The 17,839-nt window shown below is 49.6% G+C and overlaps 1 protein-coding gene and 1 long non-coding RNA gene across 3 annotated transcripts in view; one reads left to right on the top strand and one right to left on the bottom strand.

Moving 5' to 3' along the window:
- GRHL2 (grainyhead like transcription factor 2) overlaps positions 1–7,680 on the bottom strand; it is a 60,374-nt gene extending 52,694 nt beyond the window's left edge. For both annotated transcript variants that reach the window (XM_082754323.1, XM_082754324.1), the window contains exon 1: positions 7,487–7,680. In XM_082754323.1, coding sequence (XP_082610449.1) covers positions 7,487–7,506 — 20 coding nt within the window. In that variant the 5' untranslated portion in view covers positions 7,507–7,680. The remainder of the gene's footprint in view (positions 1–7,486) is intronic.
- Positions 7,681–14,603: 6,923 nt separating this feature from the next.
- Positions 14,604–15,546, top strand: LOC309874195. The gene is made up of 3 exons (XR_014316794.1): positions 14,604–14,620; positions 14,730–14,811; positions 15,397–15,546. It is a non-coding gene; the product is annotated as an uncharacterized lncRNA (long non-coding RNA).
- The last annotated feature ends 2,293 nt before the right edge of the window (positions 15,547–17,839 follow it).

The raw sequence follows: 17,839 nt of genomic DNA, 5'->3' as shown, positions 1-17,839 counted from the left end.
CACGAAAAGTGGTGAAAGAAGGAAGCTTTGGGATCAGAGTTTGCTTTTCATTGAGAAAAGATTTCCTGCCTTCGAGTCTCTCTGCCCATTGAGGTGCTCATGAGATTACCACTGGATTTGATAAGTTCATGCAGCCTCTTTAATTTGCCACCAAATTCAAAGTATGCAGATGCAGCTGTGTTGCAGAGGGTACAACCCACTGATTCAACACAAACCATGGAATATCCTGAAAGACCCAAAAATAGGAATCCCATTGATCCTGGCTGGAATAAATCAGGTTTGATGTACCCCTCTCTCCTTTCCCACTACGAACTGCTGGTGCAAGAAGTGCTGTGGGTGTGGAGACAAAAATACCTTTAACCTGAGTGCATGGAGGGACCCAGACACAATATGCCTGGAGGAACTGTGCAGTCACCCTTCTGTCCTTTACCATATACTCAGCATCGCGTGCCGTTCCAGCTGGTGTTTGTAGGAACAAAGTCTAGTCCTGCGCACCCCCAACTTTTGCCTGGCCCAGGAAATTCACCACCAAAACACAAAGCAGACTTGCCAAGCTGTGCACCCAGCCCAGGCATTTCCTGGGGTCTGAGTGCTTGTTAGGACATTAAAATTTGTTAAAAGAATGAATGCAAAGAAAAATAATAATAAATTAAGAATTGAAGTGCTCCATTGCATGTCTCTACAGGCTTCTTCATCCCCTCCCTGTGCAGGCGAGGTGCTGGGCAGGAGCTCACCAGGCAGGGCAGTAAGGGACTGGGAGGAAGCCCGTTTTGGCCCAGCCCTGAGCCTGGAGAAGGTTCTTACTCCTTCAAGACCAGAGCAGCAGGCACACATGTGCGGCACCCTCTTCAAACAGTTGTTTCAGGAGCAGAGACACGAGGCTTTGGTCCACACAACTGTTACAAGGCACACACACGTTAGCGCCAAGCAAGTAACTGGAAAGGGCAAGACAGACTCACGTCGTGCTGGCTCCCAGCCCAGCCCGTCAAGGCCACGGGATATTTATCAGAAACTCACTTTTTGTTGGCTGATAAGAAAGTGCACAGGGCAACTGTCTCCAATCTAGAAAGCCTGGGAGAAACACAAGTTCTACGAGACATTAGCCAAAGGGACTCTGCTTGCAGTCTGGCTTTCCCATCCCTTAGATGTCCGGCTCAGAGACCTGGCTGCAGGATGCTGTGACCCGGGGTGCCTCGGGAAGGAGACCTGCCTGCTCAGCTTTCCTCCCGTGCAATGAAAGGACAACCCCAACAGCGCCTGTGTTTCGTTGGCTATGACAAAAGGGACAGGAACATGCTCCAGCCACAGCCAAGTGCTGGAGAAGGCTCCCACTTCAGTTGTGACACAGCTAAGGAGGGCAGAGCGTGATCAGTCACTGCTAAGTGTTTCAATAGCTCTAGAGCCCTCTGTAAGCTTAGTTGACACTTGCACAACTCTGGGGGCAGCTACGAGGCCGCTATAAAGCAGATTTACGACAGATGTTCGTACAATCTGTCTTACAACTGATGTACATACCCATCAATCCACGGGCACAGATTGAAGTACCATTTAAAAAGCAGCTAAAGGACAGAGCCCATGGAAGCTTTACAAGTTAAACTTTAGATCACAGACCATAAATTCCTGTTTGTGCTCGTTACAGAAAGAAGTGTAAATCCTAGCCCTACTTCTCCTAGTGCTGGAAAGTGAGATCCAAAGGTTAGCCCCAATTTACTACCCTCAGCGTACTGCTCTTCCTAGACACGAAGTTAAAAAAAAAAAATACACCATTGTCTCACTGCAAGTTTTATTTAGTTTTTTAAAAAAAAATTGACTCCTCAGGTTTTATTGCCAAAGTTATAATTAAGAAGTCAGCAACATTTTTGTTTCAATCAGAGAGTTGTGTTCTGTTAAGACTCCAAAGGAACGTGAATGCTTAATGACCAGGAAAATTATGGCCCGTGCATCTTGGTGTCTTTATCTTTCATAGCTGACAATCACATCTTCCCCAGAAGCATGAATTCCTCCAAAATGCACTTAGCCCAATCCAGTGGGCATATAAATACACAAATGACTTGGGAGTGAAGGAAAAAAAAAAAATCAAAGCACTTAGACCACCAGGAAAGCAGAAGATACAATGTCCTCTGGCCCAGCCAGCTGCCCATACCAAGCAAAAAAATCCCATTAAAGAGGCCGAGTAATTTTGCCTGCTAATGAATGCAGGTTTGGGACTCTCGCAACTTTGGGGCAATTATTCTTTTTGAGTGCAAGACAACTCCAAACAAGATCAAACATGTTAAATGATTAAAAGAAATTATTCTACCTTTCCAAAACACTCCGAGAGGAAGTAAAATACATTGAGAGCACAAACAGAATGGCAAAACAGACTAGTTCAACAATTACATGTGTACTCCAAGTTTTATTTGTTTTTACTCAGACCCAAAATAACTTAACCATGGAATAGTGATTAACAAGATTAAAATAAATCGGTGATTCATTAACATTGACAAAAATATTATTAAGCATGTCAAAGTGGAGGTACAAAGAAAAAAGAGCTCTGTAACAAAGGCTAGTAAATGCCTACTGAGGACTCTCACAAGCAGGCAATTACTCATCTCCAGACAGGCTTTGGATCTGTGATTTCAGACTGTTTTGTTTGACTTCCTTCAATATCATTTCTACCAGACAATCATTTTTATTACTGCACTAAGACTGTTGCCTTTTTTTTTTTTTTTTTTTTAAAGCCAAGCAGAGAGCAACCTCAAAAAAAAAAAAAAAAAAAAAAAAAGTAGGTTTCAGCATATTGGTAGAAGAAACAGCGACATCTCCTCAAAAAAAACAAGGACTCTCTGGAGCTCAAGCCCCTACAGCTAACGGAGTTGATCTAAACTAGCAGTAGCTGAGCAGCTTCAGATCAGGCCATGCTCTGGTTTGCTCAGAAGCATACTTCCAGCACGCACAGCGCCCAAAGTTGTTTCAGCTGCCTTGAAGCAGCAGCAGGAGGCTTTAAAATTAAAAACAGGTCATGACAAAGCTTCCTCGGCCTGCCGCAGGTTAACCTGCCCGCTGACCCTGCAGCCCTGGCTCATTCATTACTCCGCGTGGGTTAATGGGAATGCAATCGGTGCTGCACTAATAGCAGATGGCTGGGTTTTCAGCATACAGAAATGTTTTACATGGGCAGAAGGGGAGCATGTATTCCAGGACCGAGCAATCCTGGGAGTCGAGATTACCCAGAACACCAAACAAAAAAGAGCATAAAAGCAAAAGCATACTTTACAGAACTAAAATGTAGGAATATTCAAGATGCCACTACCTCAAACTATTAGGAAAATCAACAAATCCGGGGATATGTGTAACCCTCAAGGTTGAAGACATTTTTAACTTACAGCTATGTTGCAATATTTGACTTCTTCTCACTTCACATGCACTTAATATGGTTTCGTTGGTTAAATATTTCATAAGCAGCAGCTCTCTTCTTCACAAAGTTAGTGCTATTAAAGAACAGAACCGTGTCCCCACATACCAGGGTATCTGAACTAATTAGTCCTTTTCTTTCAATTAGCTGCTACTGTCCCAATCACTGATTAGAAAGCTAATGAAGATTCATCCCATGATGAATTCCTAATCAGCATTTAAAAATGCTATTTTGTGTGTGTGTGTGTACAAAAAAAAAAAAAAAAAAAAAAAGGCAACTTAATGGGCTGCGACATAATCACAGAAGAAATTACTTGTGGTAACTATCATGGTCTGTGCTGGATTAATATTTGTGAAACTTTTTGACAAAAAGTGTCAGTGTAATAGTATCACTTCCCCTTCACGTGTCCCTGCAAAACATGCGGGATGTCTCTGCTGTTCCTTCACGAGGAGGAGGTTATGTGATCACCGCAAGCAGGTAAGTGACCTGGGAAAAAACCCTCCCTCCTCTTCTGCTTTGATCTTCTGGTCTCACCACTAGAGCCACCCCGCTGTAACCATTTCATACCCTTACTCCGCTCAGCTAAATTACTGTTGCAAGTTCTGGGAGGTTCTGCAAGCCAACTTTCCACCTTCCTTGTACAGAGATGGGCATTTTCGGGGGAACGTGGACATTTTTTCTGGAGCAAGTTTGATGCCTGAAAAGCGCAAGCACTGAACACCTCCAATTCCCATTTCTCCACTCATTCCGGGATGTGTAACACTGGAAAACTCAATGGATTGTCTATCCAGACCCTCAGAAGTGAAAAAAATAAATAAATAGGGGAGCAGTCTGCAACCTAATTGCTGTTGCCCATCAGTTGGTGGGAACAGGTTCGGCCCTCAGAGAAAGAATTAAGGATAATTCACAGACTCGCACTGTAAACCATAAATGCCCTTTGCTGTTAGAGCACAGGATGCTTGAGCTAAATGTTATGAAGGCAGCAACTACATGTACAAATTCAGGAAGAAATACAAAATCGGGGCCAAATTACCCTGTGAAGAGCCCACGATGGACTTCAGCCACGGGCAAGCTGGATGGGAACGTGCCTCCGCTGACACACGGGAGCAGGCCTGAACCCATTCCCACATCCCGGCTTGCTCTCCCCTCACTGATTTACCCACACGGACGTGCCGGGTGCCCTCCTTCATGTGGTCAGCCTCAGCATGCCCTGGCCCCGTCTGCCCGGTGTCCTCAGCCGCTCTCGTGCGTACGGAGGTGGTTGGAGCCTGCCCGGCCGAGCTGAGCTTCCTCACACAACTTCAGCCCCAGCCCGTGTGGGACTCGGGGCTGACACAAGAGTGGGAGCGTGGGGACAGTTGTGTCACATCCCACAGGCCACGGGGCTGGCCTCTAACGCCTCGTTAAGACTCTCAGGTATTGAGGTCACTCGTTAGCTTCACTAGCCATGAATCTGCAGTTGTGTGGTGATAAATTAGTTCTAAAAATTACGGTAAGAGCAACTTTCCAGCCTACATCTTTGGATGGCGTGATGAAGCCAGACTGAGGAAAAGTGGGTGCCAAAAATAACCAGGCTACGCTCGGCCCCACACTCCTCTTGCCCAGCTCTCCCGAGGCACAAACAGCTCTATTGACACAACCGAGGGGGTGGCAGGGAGGCAGGAACAAGTGGCCACAGCCCGCTGAGGTCGGTACCACCTCTGAAAAATGCATGTGAAATCATGTCTTATCTCTTCTGGCCGATAGGAGCTCGGGGAAGAAAGCAGGCAAGACCCGGCTGAAGCACAAAAACTAAAGGCAAAGACGGGGAGATATGCAGGGTGTCTTAGGGATAATCTCCCCTTCCAAGCTCCTCACTTAGCATAAGAAGCAAAGGAGCTGATCTTTAGCATTTTCACCTCCCGACCACCCTCCAGGCTTAAAGGTGATGGCGCAGGTGGCACCCAAAGCAGCCCCTCCGTGCTTCCAGCACCCCCCCTGCTGCTTACTTGTCTGCATCAGCATTCACCAGCACAAGTCCCTCAAAAACACGTCCAATGACACTGACAAATTAACTGACCTCGAAATAACGAGCCTCCCTACCCAGTCCTGCCTGTAGGGAAGGTTTGTTTTTAAGTAAAAGGAAGACCATGTGGGGGGAGAATAACTTTGTACTCCCCGGATTAGGTTTTCATTGGATATAATTAGAGCCTTAAAAAAAAGAAAAAGCCTTCCCATGCAACCCCCTAGTCTAACTTCTCATTCCATCTTTTCTGAAAACAAACGTATTTGTCTTCTCACGTTACACTTGTGTATACAGAGCCCAGGGGATTTACTTTTGACTTCCTTTTCAAACCCTTACCTACCCCCTCTGGATTTTCTCAACACCTCCGACCAGCAGCAGATCCCGGGCGTACCTGCAGCAGGGGAATTACTACTGCTCGAGGGTACTGCGTGCTCTCCCTCGGTGGTAACAGCAGCAGCACCGCACAGAGCAGGGACAAAGGGACAAATGCCCCGGTCCCTGCAGCTCACCCCTACGCCATAGGGTGAAAGGAAGGATGAGTCCCGTGGCTTAGCAGCATCCCAAACCCGGAGGAGAAGCACTTTTGCCCAAGTTCCTATAGTCTTAGGTAGAAGATAGGTTTCCAAGTCCATTATTTTTCTACTTCGAAGCTGGCCGTGGCACAAAGTTGCTCCCTTCCCCCTCCAATTCCCCTCTCGCTCCTTGGAGCTGTGCTTGGAGTGCCCTTCTGAGCCATGGCTGGCCGGGGAGCACCTGGTGGGCCCCTTTTCTCCTTCTGGCGTAGCTTCTGGATGGGCTGCTTGCCCCTCGGGTCCGTCAGAGTTAACCTGGCTCCCCTCCCAGCTCAGTCACTGCTCTTTCTGCTCCTCCCCGCCTCGCCAGCATCCCTCGGGGCTCTCTCCTCATTCCCTTCCTCGCACTTAAATCACGGCCCGATGGCGCTTAGATGGCGCTGATCGGGGCCTCCCGAGGCCCTGGTGCCCATTCCCACAGAGATGGGGACAAGGCGAGGGCTGGGAGCTCAGCTCCTGCCACAATCCCCTTCATTTCAGGGCTGGCACTCACCGGGCCCCCCGTGGCACTGGCTCCTGATCCCGCTGCCACAAAGATGGGCACAAAGCGAGGGCTGGGAGCACGGCTCCTACCACAACCCTACCATTTCCACATTCAGCTACCACTGTCGGACGAGGTTTGAGAAGGCCAGGAGGAATGGTTTTATTACAAAAAATCCTTCTCCTCAGAAAGACTCCCCACCCTTTGGCGGAGGATCCTGACGGAGCGCCCCTATCGCGGCACCCAACCCTGGCGTTTTCTCCCTTTCTTGCTGACAGCCGCCTCGCCACCAAGCCTCGCAGCCCTTCTCCGGGGTCCCCATCGCGGGCAGAGTCCTCCTCTCCACCTTTTTCTCCACAAAAGCCCCGGGGGAAGCTGAGGGGAGCCGGCTGCGGACCCGGCGCGGATCCCGCTCCCCCCCGCCGCCCGCCCGCCCTCCATCTTCCTCGCCCCGCAGCCCGGGCACCCAAAATGGCCCTGGCGGCCGCGGCCCTGCGCCTGCTGCCAGGCTGCTCGGGGGGCTCCCTGCACGCTGCCTTCTCCCCCACACACCCCCAGGGAGTGAAAAAAAATAATAAAAAATAAAATAAAAAATAAATAAAAAGGAAAAAAAGGTGGATGTGGAGATTTGCCCCACCGAGCGCTGCGTGAGCCCGAGGGCGGCCGGGGGAAGGAGGCGGCTGCCCGTGTGCTGCCCCGGAGAATTTTTTGGGAGCCCCGACGGGAGGAAGGAGGAGAAGAAGAGGATGAGGAGAAGGAGGATGAGGATGAGGAGGAGGAAGGTGGCAGCGAAGCAGGGCCGCGGGGCCTTCCCCACGCCGTCGGGGCGGCCCGGGGCAGCTGGAGGCGGCCGGTGGGGAAGCCCAAAAACTATTTTAAAAATAAAAATAAAGGAATAAAGCCCCGAGGACCCCCTTCTGGTGAGGGGTTGGGGGGGGGATCCGGCCGCGGCTCGCTGCCGGCCCGTGGCTGCGGCGGGGCAGGAGGGCACGGGGCGGGCGGCGGGGCGCAGCGTGCCTGCTGCCATCACTTACTTGTCCGTCTCTTGTGACATGTTTGATCCAATGAACTCGCTCCCCCTTTTTTCCTCGGTCTCCCCCGGTGGAACTGGACTTTCAGGTCTGTGCAGGTAAAGGCGTGTGCGGCGGTGTGAGAAGCAGCGGGACGGCAGAACCAGAGCTACAGGTAATTCTGCTTTCTTTTTTTTTTTTTTTTTTTAACAGCTTACTTTTAGCTCCCCCCCCCCCCCTCCCCTTCCTTAACCTAGCTTGGCCCGGCTGCCAACCGAGGCAGGACCGCTGGAGAGAGCGAGAAAGCGCAGCCCCCCCCCCCCCTTCCACCTCCACCGCCCGCCCCCCCCCCCCCCCGCCCGCGCAGGTGGCGAGCGGCCGGGCCGGGCGCGCGCAGGTGACTTGGGCCGAGCGGCGCCGGGGCTGCGGGGGGTAAAGGCGCGCGGGGCCTGGGGGGGGGGGGGGGAGCGGAGCCGAACCGCGAGCTGATTGGGCGGGGCGGCCGGGCAGGTGCGCTGCCATTGGCGGAGGCGCGCCCAGGTAAAGGTGCCGCCGCCGCCGCGCGCCAGGTAGCGCGCGCCGCCGGGCAGCCGCTGAGGGGAGAGGGAGGGAGGGAAGATGGCGGCGGGAGGGCGGCCGTTGGGAGCCGTTAAAAGCCGTTAAAAGCCGTTGGAGGCTGTTAGAAGCCCTTAGAAGCTCTTAGAGGCGCGAAGCGGCTGTCGAGGCTCCCTCACGAGGCAGCCGCTGCCGCCTCACGCGGTGCTGGGGCTCGCAGCGCCTCCCCGCCGCCGCTGTTGTCGTTGTCGGGGGACGGCTCGGTGTTGGGTTTTTGTTTATTCTGTTTTCTGTTTTCTTTTTTTTTTTTTCTGGATGTGGAGTTAAGGGTGGGGCCGGCTGGGTTGGGTGTTGGGGGTGTGGGAGTGCGGAGGGCGTGGTGTGGTGGGGAGGGGAGGGGTGCTGTGAGGATTTGAGGGATGAGGGGCTTGAGGGGGCTGCCTTGGCAGCCTGCACAGAAGAGGAAAGTCAGCCTGAAGAGACGAGGAAAGCCAGAAGGAGGTGTTCTGCACGGCGGTGAAGTGTTTGGAGAGGACCCAGTTGTCAAACTGAGTCACCCACCCTCCTGCGCACCTTGCCTGGAGAGCTCGGTGCTGCCCTAGGACCAGGCTGTGCGGGCAGCAGCATTGACACACTGGGGAAAGGAGAGGATGAGGACCTCAAACCCAAGGGGTTACTTTGAGAAAAGGGAGCAGAAAGGTAGCAGAGAGACTTCCATCTGCTTCGCCTGCCCTCAGTCCCCATTCCTCCACTGGGGGAAGGTCGGGACCCTACTCATTTTTCTTGCTCAGGACCCTACTCATTTTTCCTGCTACCACACTTAAGCCCGTTTGTTCTTTGAGACACCCTCCTATCCTAAGCATCCAACTTTGGCTCTGCCATGTATAGAGAACATACACCAATATATGCAACAAAGTCAACTTGCTGAATGTTTCAAAGCCACTGAATTTATACTGTCCTAGGAGAAGGGTTTTCTACCTTCGATTTCACCTGATGGGAATGTACTAGAAGGGCTATTCATAGCAATAAATATCTATATAACAAAATCTACGCTTCTGCATGTGTCTCTAACCATGTAGTATTGCATCCTAGGGTCTGATCCTCGTCTTTCACCTGCAGCTGAAGTCAAGCTTGACTCTCTGAAGTCTTTGATGTTACAGGATCGCAACCAGGCACAAATAACTGTTACTGTATCTCCGGCCTTATCTGTATTCACAGTAAATAACCAAATGAAGCCAGTTCAGGAGATACCAGTTTAAGTCAGCTTAAGCGTAGCTCTGTGAAGATTTCCATCGTATTTCTAACTAAGCAGAATTAGAGAAATGCTTCAGCTAGATTAATGACGCTTTGATTGAGCACAAGGTATTAGTTAGCCTTTCTCTTCCTCCGTTCATCAGTCACCGGAAAGAAACATTATCATGCAATCTGCGGCTCCAATCAAAAGTTGCTAATGTGGCCTGAATTTTGAATAGCAAATACTGGTTTTAAACTTTTCATTCTGTAGGCCGTTATTTATAACAACGTTTGCATAAAGTGCTTTGTGTAATGTGTTTTGGGGAAGCCGTGAGGCTTCATAAAACAAGAGAAACAGTAACTTATTCATTACAAATAAAGCAGTCGTTCTGAATACAGAATTACTCTGTAGTCTTGAAACAAGTTGAGCCTCTCATGCACTGTGAGATACTGCATGTTGTTCTGGAGAAGTAGGGGGAATGCTGGAAGAGTTTAAGATAATGAAACCTCCCTGCTAAATGCAGAAATGATAGCATTTCTTTCACAAATATTTGTTATGCTGAAAGAAGCCTGAAAAGGTTGCCTATTTGAGCACTGCCAATAGGATTAAGCCCAACTCAGGTATCCACTTTCTCTTTTTTAATATTTTAACTATGAGGAGTATTTGGAAGTGGATTTATTTTTTTTTTCCTGTAAGAAATGTATAGCAAAAATTGGGGGGAAGGTCAGTGATGAGCACTTTTGGGAATGCCAACCTCCCCAGGTAGAAATGCTGCTGATGTGTGATTCTGCAGGAAAGAAAACGGCATTTGATGCTATCTGCAGTCTTGGACCAAACCCAGACTGCAGCTCAAACTGAAATGGAGTTTGTTGTTCCAGTACTGGGTCAGCTACAAAACTGTCTTTAGCAGCCCTCCCTCAGGAGAAGTTCTCGTAGGACGAGGTCGCCAGGAGGCTGAGCTCTGCTGCTCAAAACCTGCAGAAGCGGTCCAAGGTCAGGGGTAGGCACAGAAGGGGAAAATGCAGCAGGGAACGCACGGCTGAGGTTGTTGGGGATGACAACTGTTATTCAGCTGGGGCTTGCTTAGATGGAAAAACAGACCCTGGAAATTCTTTTAACCAGGTTGCAGGCGTTGGGCTCATCATTTTCTGGGCGAGCCTTGTGCTTCAGCCTGCAGACCGGAATCCAATTGTGAGCGCCGGAGTCCACCTCTAGCCGAGCAGGTCAAACAAGTCCTGCCTAATCCAGCCCCATGCTCATTCTTCACGAGTTACAAGATTATTATAAACTAATCTGTTAGTCACTGAAAAAATCATCTAATGTTATTTCTGGCCAGACCAGTCTTGCTTCTTCCCATAGAAGAAAGGCTTCATAGAGCAAAAATAAAACGGTCGTGCGATGCATTATTGAACATCCAGGACCTGTCTTTGGGGTGTCCAGGGACAACCTAAAATAGCAGATCGCTGTTTTTCATACTATTTGCTTTTTTGCACAGCAGCTGCTAGTTTTTTTGTGGCGTTGTTCTAAGGATTCGGTGTAGAATCCAGCTGTCTAGAGCTTTACCTCGTGTTTACGTTATTTGCTCCATAGCATCAACGTTGTTTGGACTTGCCAGCGCTGGGCAAAGGAAACGGAGTGTACAAATAAGGCTTAACTAGGCTTACTAATTGCACGAAGCAACTGAAATCTCCTTCAGAAAACTATTAAAAGTCTCTGCGATGGAAGACGTTAGGGAGGTATTTATGTCAAAACAGTGTTCGGGGAGAGCTGAGATGTTTGGAAACACAGGTTTCGAGTAGGCAAGGATTACCACCTATTTTTATTTCTATATTTCTGTGTCGCTGATGGCTGTTGTTACAAAATGCACTCTGGCACAGTAAGTTCAAAGACAACCACCTACCTACGAATTCTGCGATCCGTTTGCTGTTAGTCCTTGCCATAGCCCTTCCTTTGTAGTCATCTTCTGTCTGAACTTATGCTTGATGAGATTTGCACAGACCTTGATCTTTGGCTGACTTCAGTGAAGCCTCACGTACATCAAATAAATAGAATTGAGCCCTCCAGGATCCCAAATGGATCGTTCCTATGCTCTAATAATGAATTATGTTGCACTATTAACTTTTAGGAAAGCACTTCTAGTAACCAAGATGCTAATAACACTTGCTTTTAATGTTTCACAGGAAAACTATGAAATCACTATCGGGATACTGTGATTCATGGCGAGTACCTGCTGCCAGGAAACTGCAGGTTGTGCTCCCCACACAGGTCAGCTGGGATCCCTGGAGCAAGCTGCAGCTTCCCCATGCCTCCCTCCACATCTCGTGAGGCAGCAGCAGAGAGGACCGTGGAATATCAAGCATTTCCTGGCTACGAGGCAGGGCGTGGAGCTCTTTTTTTTTTTTTTTTGTGGCGCTTTCTATTTGAAACGCCGATTTGCATTTCTTTCAGAGCCCTCAAAGCAAGGTGGAAACCCGTAAGAAAAAAGGATGGGGGTTATTTATTTTGGGGTTTGCTCTCTACGAGTATAGGGTTCATGATTCTGAAAGATGTTGGAGCTGTAACGTGAATATCCATTATATCAGCAGCTCCCATCTGAGGCGATGTGGTTTCAACTTAAAAGAGGAGAAGTCACTTTTAGTGATGCAAATAGCTCAGGGCCTGGCAGTCCTTTGGGGACTGAGACAGCCTAGAAGGCAGCTAAATCTGACAACAGATCGGAATATTAGGTTCACACTTGATTAATAGACGTTAAAGCACCAATCCATTTCGTAAAGATTACTCACAGTTTTGGAATTGATTCAGTGGAGTTTAGTACACACGGATAACTTCTCTGCAGATGCTTTGATCTCTCTGATAGTATTTTTTTAGTGATTCACCCCAGCCTTTTGAAACAAGGGGAAAATACAGTTAGGTCACCTAATGACTGTAATTTTGCTTTTAGTGAAAAACTGTAGTGTGAAAAAGAGTGAGAAAGCATCCCTGAAAGACAACTTAATGTGTTGTGGGATCCGGGACTCTGGAAATACCTTAATTAAACTGAAATTAAGGTTGTATGATGTCACTGTGGGGCAGAACCTAAATAACCTGATCTCTGTATTAAGAGTGTGTCTCTCTGAGGGTTTGTCCAGCATCCCCTGTTAAGCAACAGCACCTTTGCATCATCATACAACAAATCTGCAAATCCATGGGCACATTTTGAGCTTGAATCCTTAAATTCAACTATTTTGTAATAGAGGTGAGATAATGCTAGTTCACTTAAGTTGTGAACGGAATTTCAGAAGCAAATTGTTTTAATACCTACATATCCTTTTGTTTAATTACCAGGATACTCGTTTGTGGTGTTTTTTGTTGTTTTTGTTTTTAGTCCTTAGTAGTAGTAGTTTCTAAACCAACATTTTTTTCCCCAAAATTAGTGTTACGGTCTGCAGTGGGCTGGGGCAGGGCTCTCACTGGGGACTGGGAACGGCAGAGAACGCCTTGGCCACTGAGGCTCCCGCTCCCAGCTCTCGTCAGTCAGCTCTTGAATCATGATTTACCCAGCATCACTCGAAAGGAATCTGAAATAGGTTTTCACATGTTGATCACTTCCCTGGGAGCTCCGTGTGCCTCTGCATCAGCTGGGAGCTTAAAAAACATGCAGACGCTCCGCAGGTCTGACAGCGCACCGCAAGCAGCAGCATTCTGAAAGCGATGAAGTCTCTTTTTTGCTCTGACACTGTCTTAAAATAGGTGCGAGTGTTCCAGCAGGCACATGGGGAGGGATGGCACATAAACAGCTGATGGTTTACTTTTCCCACACTCGGGAACTGAAGTAAATTCAAAACAAAGCTTTGGATTCACTTAAAATCGACGCGTTTTCTTCCCCCCAAATAAGTCAGTGCTGTAATCAAAGGGCACGGCGCTGAAGGAATCACAGCGAACGGAAAAAAGCTGCTTTCAGGGCTTGCTGAGGAGGAGGTGGGGCCGATAGCCCCCGGGCAGTTGCTGAGTTATCCTTGTGGCTGCCCTCAGGAGCAGGCAAATGTTATTCTATTTGAAGGGCAGAGGATAAAGGGAATTGTCTGGTGGCACAAAAGGAACCAGTGTCGGAGCCAAGAGATTTGTTCTGAGGAAAGGTCAGGAGACCGGGTGTCTCTGCGCTTCTCTTTAAGCTTTGTCAGCCCCGCTTAGTGCCTTTGCAGGCAGGTGTAGCGGCGTCTCTCTCTAATATTTGTGGCTGTTCCCTTCTGAAACGGAGGAGTGCTTCAGAAGAAAGCACCCCAGCCGACCCTGCTCATAAATATAAAGGCCGTATACAACACCACTCCATCAGCCTTTTGGGGCAACGTAGGATCAGAGCTTGCTGACATAACCCTTGGCCTTTCCTTTAGCCCAGGCTTGGCTCCTCAGTGCTCAGGAGCTTCAGGACCGTTTAGTCCAGGATTTGGGGAAGACCCCATATCTATCTCCCCTGCAACCGCGGCCTCAGCCCGCGCTATCGGGCTCGCATCTCAGCCAGGCCGTGTTTATACAATGCACATGCCCTGCGTGCGCCTACAAGCCCGCTTTATCTCTGCTCGCTCTCTGCTGCAAAAGGAGATTTTTGCTCTTCCCCTGCCGCTGGGAGGACGTCGCTGACAGCCCGGGACAGGTGGTGACAGCCCTGCCAAAGCCAGGCCCAGCAATTTACAACATCTGTGCGTTTTCTTGGCGTTTTTCTCTCTTTTCCCTTATCCCAAGCCGATGGAAACCTCAGCTCCTTCCGAAGCGAAGTGAAAGTATTCGGCAGCGAAGAGGTTTTACGTGGCTCCAGCCACAGGGATGCTGAGTATTTGCTTGCCTCTATTTGACGAGAAAACAGAGCGCCTGGCCACGGCTGTTTGTTTATACGGGGTGTTTGGGTGTGAGGGGGAAAGCAGGCACATTTACATTGACATTTCTCTACTGCTTTTTTTCTCCAGCTCCCACACATGAGCAATAGCCCTGCAGGGTAGGGTGGGGGTGAGATATGTGTGTTGCTCTTTATTTCACTGTAAACTTTGCTCTGAGTGCTAGGACTTCTCGGGGGGGGGGGGGAAGATAAACCCTCTTTTACCATCAGTGGGGGTATAAATCACTCCTAATTAACACCATGGTTAAGCTGCCTGGGGTGGGAGGCGAAATCATAGAGCTGGGCTGTGTCATTCCAGAGCGAAGGAGGTGCAGGAGGACACAAAAGCTCAGGAAACCTGGAGGAGAGGGAAGCCAAACTGACACCCTGCCGGCCCCTAGCCCCGAGCAAAGACTATTTTGCTCTCACGCAGTTGCTCAAGCTCTCACCGCCCAGGTGCCCGCTGCCAGAGCCAGTTCCCGACCTGTGGGGCTTTCGGAGGAGGTGCAGATGCAGGGAGGTAGGTGCAGCACCTCTCCGTTTTATGCGTGAGGTTTTTCAGCAACTGACTTGCCAAAGGTTATGTGGGGAATCTCCGCAGAGCCAGGAATTTATTACCCCTTGCCCAGATCTCCAGTTGCTGCCAGAAGCAGTGTGCTGAATGCTGCAGCCCGACTCCTGGAAAGTACTCCTGCGTTCCCACTGAAACCAGTGAGTTCCCCAGTACAGCATACATTTATTTTTAAACTCTACAGGCAGGCGTTGCATGTTTTGACAAACTAGTGCCAGAAAGTTGAGTGCCTTATGGATTTTTAGCCCCTGAAACACCATCATGACTAACTTCTCATTAAACCTGCCACCTCACCGCAGCCCTCCGTGGGCTCCGAGGCAGTGCCCAAGTGCAAGATGCCTTTCGTGGTCTAGCCTTGCCCTGTTTTAGCTTAAATCACCTGCAGAGATGAAAGTAGAGTTTAAGGGGGGAGAACAATTCCGAATGAATTGTGCTCACAAAACAGACAAGCCGCGTTTGAAATGTAGGATTTCAAACCCTTCGTCTCGTCTTATCAGAGCCGCTTGGTTTAGCTCCTGTGCAGCGCAGGCTGTAGTTAAATATTGCACTGATAACTCCAAGCTGGCATCGGTATTTACGCACGACACCTGATGATGCAGCGTCGTAGCTGGCTTCAAGGACAGCTCTCGCCTTGGAACACCTCGAGTGGAGTCCATCCTCACCAGGGTTTTATAACTCGTGATAAAATCTTTCTCAGTATTATTTGTCTCCCGTATGAAGTGCAGGTGGTGAGCACTGAGCTTGGCACCGCAGCGCGGTGCAGCAGGAAGTAATCCCCTGCTGGGGATTTCCCTGATAGCCCCAAGGTCACCGCAAAGAGCAGGCAGCAACCTGGGGAAAAGCAGCCTCTCGCAGGACGTCCCGTCACCCTGGCTCTCCTGGGACCTTGTCTGTAAGAGGTGAGGTGTGAGAACGGCTTGATAACAGCATACTTCAACCCTTCATCTTGCAGTGAAGTTGAACGAAGCGCATTTTTGTGAGGGTCCTAACAGATAAAAGCATTTGAGTCACCGTGGCTTGGCTCAGCCCACTGGAAGAGTACGTGGCTGCCCAAAAGAGCTTTCCCTCCTTACTCTAGGTCATGCATTTCTGCCCTCTTGTGTCACAGCAGCAGCCTTGCTCTTTCCTCTTCCAGAAAAGTGTTTTGTCTCTGGTTTTAGTAGAACTAGTTCTCAGGCTGGTTTGGCCCCATCAAACTCCATTGCCAAACTGTGGAAGTGCTGGACACGATACGGGGAAGGGGATGGGGGCTGTAGGGCAGGCCCACCTCTTTTGGCAGTAAGTCGGCTTTAGTGTTGAGTTAAAACAATTGAGAAAGTGCATGAGAAGCGGTCTTTTGTGTTTGAGATGAATGAAAGCCTTCTAGGTGTAAGCAAGGGGAATTAATTAGAGCATTTGCCCGGCCCAGTTCTTCTCCTGGAGTCTCACACGTGGCTGCCTCACGTGATGTCTCTTGGCTTCACAGAGATGGCATCACCAGCAGCTCTGCAGCATCTGTTTCGTGAGCCTCTCAGCCTCCTCCAGCCGCTGGAGTGGTGGTGGATGCCTGCAAGTGCAGGACAACCTCACAGCATCAGCACCACGGTAGTGCCAGGGAACCTCCTGAAGGAACCTCCTGAAGGAACCTCCTCGTGGAAGTCTATTGAGAGAGCAGCTGTCTGGTCAAGAAGGTGTTTTCTAAGCCACGGGTGAAATGGCCAACTTTCCTTCGAGAAATGTGCATATGGAGGGAGTTTTGCATGGTTTTCAGACAGTACTATGAAAAAAGTCAGTCATTTTGAGTTGTCCTTTGCACTGCATCACCCTTTGGAAGTGATTTCACAGCTGGCCAGTGCTCAGATTCTGTTAGCTGCAGACAGCGGGTGCCTGGGGTTAAACGAGATGTTTTGGCCCTCTGAACCCAGCCTGGCAAGCTGTGGGGCAGGCAGGGGGGATTTCCCCTCTGCGCTGCTCCTTCTGGGTGCCAGAGCTTCCAGGGAGAGGGGAAGGGCGTCGAAGGATATCTGAAAATCTTCAGTGTAAACAAGGCCAATTATACAGACATCAATTACCCCAGTGTAAACAGCCAATCGCACTATAATGGAGAGAGCCTTTGGGGCCTGGGGAGAGCGCTTTGAAGTGCCTCTGCTCAGAGATTGCCCGTAAATGCAGGGAACTGCACCAGCAGCGGCCCTTGGTTGGTGGGCTGGGAGGTGGAGGATGTCCTCCATGCGACAAAGCAGCCAAATTCCATCACCCAACACATGTGAATGGTGGCGGTGTGAAGGAAAGGGATTTGGGGATTTTTAGCATGAATTTCTCCCTCAGAGCACTATACTGCTTGTTTCAGGTCTGATTGTGTGGCAGGCGGAGTCCCCTGAGCACCTCTTTATTTTGGGGGAGCTGTGGATCAGGCCCCACGGGCCTGCGGGTGGATCCTGCAGCCTGCACAGCGCCAAGGGCTGCAGCAGGTGCCCTGGCCCCGGTCTCCACTTCTAGGAGAGGAGTCAAACACGAGGATTTCTTTGCAGGCTCTTCTCCCCATGCCACATGCCTGCTCATCCCTTAAAATTCCCCCAAGATTTGCTGTGTACAGCCCCCGTCCAGCCTGAGATGGAGGTGCTGGCCTTGCCCCCCTATCCCTGCAGTCTCTTCCTGCTAGACATCACACACCAGCACAGGAGTTTCTCACAGGTTTCCCCTAGATCTGCAAAACTGAATTCCACTTTTGTAGCACTGCCTGCCTGATTCTTGCATTTTCCATGGAAGAACACCAGTAAAGTCAAACCCAGGTTAACATGAAATGTGACTGACTCTTAGCTGGGAAGAGGATTATGTCAATTTAGGCTAATAGCTGCCAAATAATAGACGGGCAGATACTCCTAAATTGGTTTAATTTATGTTGGCTGGCCCTGACAATTGGAAGAAAAGATAAATATACACAAAGCTCGGGGTGTTATGATGCTAATTGAAAAGTCACCAAAGGAAGCCTTCATGGTGTGTGGGAACCTTGGTGCACGGGATTAGTGGCTAATTAGTGGCTAGGAGCTGGCGTGCACGCCTCCCAGCTGTCTCACACCCAGCACCTTGGTCCATGCAGTCAATTCCTGCCCTTGATACAAGCATTAAAGCCAGGGCTGTGGGCAGCAGGCAGTGTGGTGATGGAAAGATAACAGTGTCAGCACCATA

Source organism: Aythya marila (genome assembly GCF_965140915.1).
Source record: "Aythya marila genome assembly, chromosome: 2".
NCBI lineage: Eukaryota > Metazoa > Chordata > Aves > Anseriformes > Anatidae > Aythya > Aythya marila.
This window is presented reverse-complemented; position numbering and strand designations above follow the sequence as displayed.